The following is a 10,663-nucleotide window of genomic DNA, read 5'->3' as shown; positions in this document are numbered from 1 at the left end:
ATGTTATGTTTATAAAATATTTTACCAAAGCTACATTTTTAAACTTAAGGAGAAAAAAACCATGTACAAGAGTAAAGTAAATAAAAAGCTAGATTATGTTAACAATAAGAACTTAATTTAGTAAAAAAAATCTTGATTTTATTTGTTAACAGTCACACAGTCCGAATTAAGCCACACCTAGGATTGACTAGTAAAAGTCCGAAGTGATTTTTCTTAGTTTCTAACTTTGACCAGCTGTATTAGTTATTCCTAGGATTGACTAGTAAAAGTCCGAAGTAATTTTTCTTAGTTTCTAACTTTGACCAGCTGTATTAGTTATTCTTAGGATTGACTAGTCAAAAGCCGAAACGCAAAACTTATTTCGGGCTTTGACCAAGACGCTTGGTCGTTCCCCAGAATTGACCAGTCAATCCTAGGAATGCCCGCGTTTCGGGCTTTGACCATAACATATACATATAATACGAAATCATAAGTTAATATTATTGATATTTATATATACATATAATACAAAATCATAAGTTATTATTATTAATATTTATTTTTTGTTATATTTTTGCTACAATGGAACATTCAGGTACATGGCAAAATTCAGCTATTAAGCTTCTTTTCTGTCTATACAAGGATCATCTTACTTTATTCAAGAATGACAAAATAAGAAATAAAATTGTATGGAGAAAAATTGGCGATGGCTTAAAAGAAAAAGGTTACTTGTATACTGTGGCAACCTCCGTAAGCCACCAGCCTCCAGGGTAACCTCTGTACCTCCGCTCCGACGACACGTGGTTTCCGCGACAGCAAGCAGGTTATTATTTACGATGCGCGCGGGGCAAATTCAAGTCGTCAAAAGTAGAAAGATTCAAGTCATTGGTAAGCGAGAATTTCAGATCGCTTCCTGGATGACAGATTGCAAGTTTCACGAAACGCAAGTATCCTAGCAATCCCGTTGTTGATACTTGCCGCCGATTTTCTCGGGTATAAAAGAGGAGCCCGTCGCAGGAAAGATTTGGTAGATTGTGAGCAGTCGGCCGAAGCATTTGAGCTAGCCTCACCACGCCACGCTCCAATAACACCCAGCACCCTTCCCGGCTCGCCGAGGAAGCGGTGATTAAGCAGTCGACGGAACAACGCAGAACACAACCTCTCCCTTTACAGCATTATACTGTAAAGAGGAAAAAGGTGGTATTGAGCGACAGCCCTGCGAACGACGCCCAGTCGACTCCCGGTGCAAGACACACGGCTCCTGACCTCTTCCTGAATCCGCCAAAAAAGGTGATTCCGAAAAGCGGTTCTCAACCGCCACCCAGCGCAAGGCGTGCGGTGCCAGACCCTCGGAGGAAGGTGATTATAAAACCACCCTCCGATGCTAGCCACCAAGAGATCGACGCTCAACGCTCGACGGCGAGATCTTTACCTTCCCTCGAGAGTCCTCATACCTCCGGTGCCAGGACACCGTCACCAAGAGGTAACGTAACCATAAGCGCAAGGTCGCTATCTGGCGCAGGACGACCTTTCGGCCACTCGCCGATTCTTAGCGCCAGCCGACCAACACTCTTGGTTTCACCAAAATCAAAATCTCCTTTCCTTCCAGTAACCTCAACGCCGAAGCCAGAGTTGAAGTTACTCTTGAAAAAGTTTCAAGTACCACGCCTCATCTCTCCTCTACCTCCCTTTCCTCGAAACCACGACACTAAAGCTACACAGACCTCGGAATCACAACGCCCAGAGGTGATACATCGAAGTATAGCTACGCAGACCTCGGAATCACAACGCCCAGAAGTGATACATCGAAGTATAGCTACGCAGACGAAGTCACGAGGAAGAGAACGAAGGAGAAATAATAGAGGAAACTATAATTATAACCAAAGAAAATATAATAAAGAGAATGTATGTTCAAGTTGCCATAAATGTCTAAACTGTGCAAAGTGTTAAAAAATGTTCAAATAAAAGGTTAAAATGTAAAACAGAGTCGATTTATCTTAGCGAGCTTCGTATATATAGGAAAAAGTAAACTGCGAGCGATAACAAGCGACATAATAGATAATTTCCTAAATTGGTGACCCCGACGTGATCGCTGAGATTGCAAAATGGAGGGCGATGGAAGAGTTCAGGTAAATGGAGAAAACCAGGTTGTAAGAGTTTCAATAAGAATACCGCCATTCTGGAACGATGAGCCCGAGTTGTGGTTCGCACAGCTAGAAGGCCAATTCGTCCTGAGCGGAATTACAGCAAATACGACGAAATACTCTTGTGCCATTGCCCAGCTAGATTCCAGACAGATCAAGGAGATCAAAGACGTAATTACACAGCCCCCGAAGGCTGACAAATACGAGACGGTGAAAAAAGCGCTCATACAGAAACTTACGGTTTCTCAAGAGCAACGAACCCGACAACTCCTAGAGTTTGAAGAGATTGGAGACAGAAAGCCGTCACAATTTCTTCGACACTTGCGCACTCTGGCCGGAAGCAATGTACCAGACTCTCTCCTTCGAACGCTCTGGCTCGGGAGACTCCCAACACAAATGCAGATGGTTCTTGCAACCAGAATCGATGATCCGTTAAATGACGTGACACAGCAAGCAGATCGCATCCACGAAATGTCAAATAAAGCTGTGATAGCTGCCACGATTGTTGAGGGTCAGAGAAAAACGCTCGAAGAGCAGATCCAGACTTTGACCAAACAAGTCGAATCACTCACAACACGTCTCTCAAGAGACAAATCAAAAAGAAGTTCGAAGGAAAGAGAGACCGAAGCCGAAGCAGAAGCCAATCAAAAGGGAGAAATTACAATGACAAGAACTGCTTCTACCACAATAGATTTGGCGAAAAAGCCAAGAAGTGCACACAGCCGTGTGCATTCAAAACGGAAAAAGATCAGGGCAGTCACTGATGGCGGCCAGTGAACCCGCCCCAAGGCCCCGCCGCCTCTTCGTAACTTGCCAGTTAACTAAGAGACGATTTCTTATTGATACTGGATCAGACGTCAGTGTCTTTCCGAGATCAATGACAGCAGGGTTTAAAAAACCTACAAATTACGAATTATTTGCAGCAAACGATACAACAATTACGACATACGGATGGGTCACTCTTTAGCCAGAATTCGGCTTGCGATGTGCATTTCCTTGGCGATTTGTAGTAGCAAACGTCACACAGCCAATTATAGGAGCAGACTTTTTAGCTTACTACCATCTGCTACCAGACTTACAAAATGGAGTTCTTCTTGATGGAACGACTCAAATCCATGCTAAGGGATTAGCAAGATCCGAGGCAATAGGGGCAGTAAAAGTCCTTTCCGTCGAAAATAAATATCATCGAATTCTGGCTGAATTTCCGGGCATTACCAGGGCAACTCCTGGAGCACGAAAAGCAAAGCATTCAACAGAACATTTTATTAATCCTTGAACATTTGGAGAGAATGGCTCAAAACATGTTATTGTTATCTGGTATCATTAGATAACAAATATAACAATGAAGGAAGCAATAATTATGTATCGAAAAAGATAAAAATAGTTCAAATGACAGATAATATTCAAATATCCGTTACGGTGAGTTGATATGAATTGATATTGTATATATGTAATTTTGTATGCGTGATCTTTTTTATATTTACTACTCTTATTACTGCTATTGTAATGTAGTTATTTTGCATAATAATTTCACAGTTTTTGCATTTTTAATAACTTTTTAGATATTTATTTCAATCTTTTATAACTATAAAATATTTCTGATTTATTACAAGTAGTAAGAAATATAACAAACAATTGCAACAAATATATTATTACATTTTTCTTCCTTTTGTTCATCTTTTTGCTCTTTATGACTAATTTTTTTATCGCACTCGTGCATTCATTAAAGTTACGTCTGCAGCTATTTCTGTCTCCACTAACAAAATTAATAATAATTGCTTAATTATTATATTTGCAATATGCATGTTGCATATTGCAAATGTTAGAAAATCTAAGGTTGAGAGAAACGAACTAAATGAGAGCCAAACGCTGTTGATAGTGCATAGAGATGTCTTGAACATCTCTGTGCACCATCAACAGCGCTTGACTCTCATTTAGCCCATTTCTCTCAACCTTAGATTTCCACTAGAGCTTAATACACGTATTGCAATGTATTTATATTTATGAAAAAATATTATTATTATTTATAACATTTCAACCTGATGCTTCGTATGCTTTTTATTCTTTTTAATTTGCACAATAATTTGCATGAAATTAATACTTTTTGCCACTAGATTAGCTAAAATACTTTGTTTTTTACAGTATGCATATTTCATTTAATTTTGTATAATATAATACAAGATGCATGTGTTGTATATTAGTATAACTTTGCGCAGATTGCATGTTTTTGAATATTTTGTTAGTGCGCAAATATTTTTATTTAAATATTTATTTCAATATTTTTAAATACTTTTTAGGGACATCGATATGAAGCTAAACAGAAGGCATTGGCCTTAACATTATATAAAACGATGGGGAAGCATGCGTATAATTGTTTGCGTAATGTTTTTAGACATATCCCATCTATACAAACTTTACAGTTAGTGCTCCAGAAAATACCTCTTTCCACTGGATTAAATCCTTTAATCCTTTAACATTTGGAGAGAATGGCTCAAAAAATGTCAAGAAAGGACACAGTATGTATCTTAATATGGGATGAGGTTTCTATACAACCTAACGTCATGTATGATACTCGAAGAGATGTTATATACGGCTTTGAAGATTGGGGCAACTACCGTACAAGTAAAGTTGCGGACCATGCGTTAGTCTTTATGTTACGTGGGTTAAATACGGGCTGGAAAATGCCCGTATCATATAATTTTTGCTCAAAAACAACAAATACACCACAGTTAATCCGTTGTATTAAAGAGCATATAAATAAAATCAGTAAAGCAGGCTTTCACATCATTGCTACTGTCTGTGATCAAGGGTCAACGAACATTGCAGCTATTAATCAGTTATTATTACGAACAGATATGAGACGGAATTTTGAAAAAAGAAAACAAGGTAAATTGTTATTTATTATATTGTTACACGTGTTGTAAAAAAAAATAATAAAATTACTTATTGTTTATAGGACAAACATTTGAAGTCGGCGAAGTAGAAGTTGTTCCTTTATTTGATCCTCCGCATCTTCTTAAAGGTATTAGGAACAACTTATTAACGAAAGATCTCGCAATAACTTGTGAGGGTAATATTCCTAAACGAATAGCATCATGGGATGTGATAAAAACAGCGTGGTTAATGGACCGAGCAATAAACATAATTCGCCCACAATTAAAAAAAATAACAAAGGAGCACGTAATAGAAAATAAAATAAAAAAATGCGTGTAAAATACGCATCGCAAGTACTGAGTGGAACAGTTGCAAGTTGTATTGAGATGCTGACAAGAGCACAATGTAAGTATTTTATACATATATATAATAAAGAGAAAAAATAAAGAGAAAAACGTATTTCTTTTAAAAATAAATGTTTATAATAAATTATTTTTACTTTTGCAGGTACTACACAAATTAAGGACCAAACGCTTAAAATTGACTTCGAAGAAGGAATTGCAACTGCGGAAGTCGTGAATTTCTTCAATGACTTGTTTGACTCATTGTCAGTTAATAGTGTTAATACAGTAGATAATAATTTACAATCTCCTGTAACGGAAGAGAGTGTCCATCATTAATTCTGGACGAATGCTAAAAATGTACTTCGAAACATGACATTTATAGATAAGTGTGTGAGCGCGCGCGATGGTCGGTCAGGAAAAAGAAGGATCGGTTTAGTATCTCGACTGAGTTTCTGATTTTAATAACAATAGAGTTTATTATCACAAACAGTCTACAAGAAAGTTCCAGAATGATCACAGTTTCCGTTTCAGATTCACTACGACTTGCTTCACGAGAGACGACGTTATCTATTGCGAGCGAGAGCGAACAATCTGTTCTCATTACCACGCGACGTTAATTTATAAGTTCGGTTCAGGGGTGACGTCTCATCCATCAATCCAATAGAATAGCTTCCTTTAAATAATCGCGTTGCATTGGGCGCCTCGAGGGCCGAAGCCCTTTACGTCACGTCTCCATGCCGATTCCTGCAGCGTGGTTGGTGGATGAGGCGTCACGTGATGGGAGCGCACACGCTCGGAGCGCTCCGCGATACGGTGGCTGTCCTGATTGCCGTTGGTTGTTGTCAATTTCACCGCGTGACTTTTCGACTTTACGGGCGACAGACCAACGACAAGCAGGAGGAATAACAAGCAGGACTAATACCGTCACGATAATAATACAGTTTTTTTTTCTCTGAAGATCGAAAACATGTCTCGAGAAGAGAAACCGTCGAAGTCCCGATATTTCATTGCCCCGATTTTAACTCTACTTTCGGACATCCCGCCCGCCTCGGCAAGTAGTGACGATTGGCTCCGCGTGATGGCCTAGATGTCTTGCTAGGGTGACTTGCGGTCGATGCGCATCGATCGATGCCGCGGTCGAAGTGCGTGGTGGAATGCGCGGCCGGGTATGCGCAGTAGTCAGTCGTGGCCGGGTGTTGATCTATGCAGGATCAGCGCTAGATTATAGTAGAACAGATGACAAGTTTCGTTCTGTGAACAGAATACGTGATTAGCATTGTGTTGTTGTGAGCATTCGTGGTGCTCACTCGTGAGTGATCGGTTGATTCTCAGCGGTTGATACGGAAAGTAGCACCACTTTCGTGAGAGGCCGCGTAAGCTCGGTCTTCGCAGTCCGGACGGTGATCACGCGGACGATGCCGTCGTCGCCAGGGTGCAACAAGGTGATGCGCGCCAAGGGCCATCTCGTTGGTGGTGCAGTCTCGCTTGTGATGAGGCACAGAGACCCGATTTCCGGTGTAGGGCTCGTCTTCCACCATTTTGGCCGCGATGCAAGGCTCTGGAGATATTCGCGAGCCCACCGCTGCCAAAAGTGGCCTCGCATGAGCTGCACGTGTCGCCACCGATCGAGCCGATTGACAGCCGTGTCGTCGAGGGCCGGTTCCGGAATGGCAATGAGCGGGCTCCCGATGAGAAAGTGGCCCGGAGTCAGTGCCGTGAAGTCGTCTGGATCGTCGGACATTGCTTGTAGTGGGCGTGAATTGAGGCAGGCCTCCACCTGCGCGAGGAAGGTGGACATTTCCTCGAATGTCAGTGTTGCATCGCCAATTACTCGCCGAAGGTGGTGTTTCGCCGACTTCACGGCGGCTTCCCATAGCCCTCCAAAGTGAGGGGCGGAGGGAGGATTGAAGTGCCAGCGTGTCCCCTGTCCTAAAGTGTTGTGCGCGATGCGACGGCCGTCGGAGGTGGAGGCCCGGAAGAGTTCCTGGAGTTGTCGGTCGGCTCCCACAAAATTGGTGCCGCAATCACTGTATACGTCGCTGCACACGCCGCGGCGTGAGGTGAATCGGCGAAATGCGGCAAGGAAAGCGTCTGCGGAATAATCCGACGCGACTTTTAGGTGCACGGCTCGGGTGCTCATGCAGACCAAGACGGCGATGAACGCCTTATGCGCCTTGTGTCCTCGGCCCCTTGTGGTGCGCAGCAGGATTGGTCCAGCATAATCCAGCCTAGTTCGGAGAAAAGGCCGCGACGGTGTAACTCGGGCCCAGGGTAGATTGCCCATTGGCGGCTGTGGAGTTGCCGCCCGCCACCGAGCACATGTGACACATCGATGCAGCAGTTGTTTCACTACGGCTCGTCCTTGAGGTATCCAGTACTGCTGACGGACGGTGCCCAGAGTGAGTTGCACCCCACCGTGCAGTGTTCGTCGATGACAGGAGTCCACAATGAGTCGAGTGAGCCACGACGTCGCACAGTGGGCCAGGAAACTGAAAAAGTGGCCAAAATACTAGAAATGTTCCAATTATTATAAAATATGATAGTTCAAGGTTTTTGAGGTTGCTGAATTCGAATCCGTACTCAAAATTCAGAAATTCAAAATGGCGGATCCAATATGGCGGACGAAATTGCTAAAAATGCTCCGATTGTGTAGCAAGTTGATACTAAAAGGTTTTCGAGGTTGCTGAATTCGAATCCGTACTCAAAATTCAGAAATTCAAAATGGCGGATCCAATATGGCGGACGAAATTGCTAAAAATGCTCCGATTGTGTAGCAAGTTGATACTAAAAGGTTTTCGAGGTTGCTGAATTCGAATCCGTACTCAAAATTCAGAAATTCAAAATGGCGGATCCAATATGGCGGACGAAATTGCTAAAAATGCTCCGATTGTGTAGCAAGTTGATACTAAAAGGTTTTCGAGGTTGCTGAATTCGAATCCGTACTCAAAATTCAGAAATTCAAAATGGCGGATTCAATATGGCGGACGAAATTGCTAAAAATGCTCCGATTGTGTAGCAAGTTGATACTAAAAGGTTTTTGAGGTTGCTGAATTCGAATCCGTACTCAAAATTCAGAAATTCAAAATGGCGGATCCAATATGGTACCTACACAATAAAAAGATATGATTATGTAATTAAAACGCCTGCAGTTTGCCTACAAAATCTGTAGTTTCCGGGGCCTACCACGAGGAGGTTACAGTGCGATTTCAGACCCCTTAATTACCGTATCGGTAATTCGGGGTGCTTTATTAAAATGAGTCCCCTCGCCTCTCATTGTATTCGAGGTGCTTTGTTAAAGTGAGTCCTCTCGTCTCTCACTGTATTCGGGGTGCTTTCTGAGTGAGTCCCCTCGCCTCTCACGTTATTTAAAAACACCTTCAGAAATCAATGCACAGTGGGCCAGGAGATTCAGTTCCGTGCGTGGCCAAAAGTAACAAACCCACTTAAAATGTACAAAATTATAATTATAACTGTATATATAGTTTTTTGGATTGCTGATTCCAATTCTGAAGTCAAAATTTCAAAATGGCGAACCTAATATGGCTGAGGATTTTTTTTTTAAATTATTGGATATATTCTAAACGTGGCATATAGGGGTTTTCGAGGATGCGGATGCTAAAAACGAATATGTATTAAATATTCTAAAATGGCTAATCCAGTATGGCGAACGATTATTTCGACTTTGCTGGATTAAAAATTTTTTAATTCAACATGAAACATTTAGTATTTTTAGTATTATTAATATTATTATTACTATTATTATTAATAATTTTTTGGGGTTTTTTGTTTTTTGTTTTTTTTTGTTTTTTGTATTTTGTTTGTTTTTTTCTTACTATATCTTAATCATAAGTTGACTTAAAAATAAATTAATATGAAAATAGTTTATCGTGAATATTCAAACTAGTAATTATAAAAGGTTTCTTCATCAGATAACTCTATGCTATCAAGTAGTTGATTAAACGTATCAAATCCAGTATTTTCTTCAGCGACCTCTTCTGTTGTACTACCATCATTATCACTATCCTGTTCTTCTTCATCTGCATCGATCAAAAGTAATTGCGTCACTTCTGTTGACAACGGTAATCGTTTTCTTTTACTCATTCGAGATGTCATACTCATGCTAGATACTATTGGATCGGAGGTGTCCATTACTCGATAAAATAAATCTTCTAAGTTTGTTTTCCTGCTGAAATGTCTACTGTGACTAAGTCTGAAATGTCTGTAATCCTTATTACGAGATTCGGACGCCTCTTCTCCAAACATTCCTACTGGTAAGCCAGAGTGCCTTATTATATCTCCAGAATGAATCAATATTTTATGAATTGTCGATGGCATGGGAAACCATGGATAAAGTGAGACATATAACTGTGCAGTATTTGTACAGAATTCTTCGAATTTTTTTACATCAATTGGTAGTTGGCATGAAAGAGTAATTAAAATAATCTTGAAATTATGTACCAAGCGGTGATCAATTTGTAAGCAATCAGCGAAAATATCTGCATTTTTAAATGCTCTGCGTGCTGTATTGCCGTCGTTAGTATTACCACTGCTACCAGTTTTTGGCTTATCAACTATCAGGCCTAATTTATCACGCAGAGATTTTTGTACTTGAACTTTTTGTTCTGCCAACAGTTTTTTTTCTTCAGGAGTTCTTACCTGCCATTTTTTTATATTAATTCGATACGCTATATGCAAACAGCACTCAAAATACCTAATCCAGGCATGTAATGGGCTAACTCCATACTGAAGTGAATTAGGATCAGGAAGAAACTTGTTTGTTTGTCCAGAGATGTTCTGAAAATCATTGAAATTCTTTGGAGTTGATTTACAAATAGGGCAACTTTGTGAGGACTTGGTATTTGTTAAAATATTAAGTACTTTCCCATCAATCAAAGTTAAATGCAGAGAAAAATGAATTACCACCTTCTGACCCGCACTTAATACCATCTCAAAAATTTTTAGTTCATCGATTTGCTTTTGAATTTCAGCTTTCTGAGATAGAATAACTTCCGCTGATTCTTTAATAAAATGTAATTTAACTGGACGACAAAATCTTGGAGATTGTGAGGAATGATTGTACCAAATTATCTTTCCATTTTCCGTTGTTAATTGCAAGGGTATAAGTGTTGTAGCAAAAATATTTTCATCGCTGAAATCATTGCCATCTGAACTGTTTTTAAAACGCTGTTTATACCTTGAGTGCCCACTGCTACCATCAAACCCCCAGGAACATGTTAAAACTAATTCTACTTCCGTTAATTTACACGTATCCATGATTCGAAATAAGATTTCTTCTTGCATTTCAACTATTCGCTTGCCTGT

At 40.4% G+C, this 10,663-nt stretch overlaps 2 protein-coding genes across 2 annotated transcripts; one reads left to right on the top strand and one right to left on the bottom strand.

Annotated features, from left to right (window-relative positions):
- The first annotated feature begins 4,774 nt into the window (after positions 1-4,774).
- On the top strand, positions 4,775-5,677 carry LOC139783804 (uncharacterized). The gene is made up of 3 exons (XM_071722962.1): positions 4,775-5,009; positions 5,080-5,303; positions 5,522-5,677. Exons 1-3 carry the CDS (start codon positions 4,775-4,777, stop codon positions 5,675-5,677), a joined length of 615 nt encoding a protein of 204 aa, XP_071579063.1.
- A 967-nt stretch (positions 5,678-6,644) lies between these two features.
- On the bottom strand, positions 6,645-7,625 carry LOC139783806 (uncharacterized). Its single transcript, XM_071722964.1, has one exon. The coding sequence runs from the start codon at positions 7,623-7,625 to the stop codon at positions 6,645-6,647; it is 981 nt and encodes a 326-aa protein (XP_071579065.1).
- Positions 7,626-10,663: the final 3,038 nt, after the last annotated feature.

Source organism: Temnothorax nylanderi, unplaced genomic scaffold (genome assembly GCF_030848795.1).
Source record: "Temnothorax nylanderi isolate EJ_2023f unplaced genomic scaffold, tnyl_v1.0 TNYL_tig0544_pilon, whole genome shotgun sequence".
Taxonomy (NCBI): Eukaryota; Metazoa; Arthropoda; class Insecta; order Hymenoptera; family Formicidae; genus Temnothorax; species Temnothorax nylanderi.
Note: the sequence above shows the minus strand (reverse complement) of the source record. Positions and strands in the feature narration are given on the sequence as shown.

Bases quoted from the DNA above. Each gene is read 5' to 3' on its own strand.
- LOC139783804 (XM_071722962.1), top strand. From the start codon at position 4,775: ATGTTACGTGGGTTAAATACGGGCTGGAAAATGCCCGTATCATATAAT. The intron at 5,010-5,079 runs GTAAATTGTTAT...TATTGTTTATAG, and splicing joins TTTTGAAAAAAGAAAACAAG to GACAAACATTTGAAGTCGGC. The intron at 5,304-5,521 runs GTAATAGAAAAT...ACACAAATTAAG, and splicing joins AAAAAATAACAAAGGAGCAC to GACCAAACGCTTAAAATTGA.
- LOC139783806 (XM_071722964.1), bottom strand. From the start codon at position 7,625: ATGGGCAATCTACCCTGGGCCCGAGTTACACCGTCGCGGCCTTTTCTC.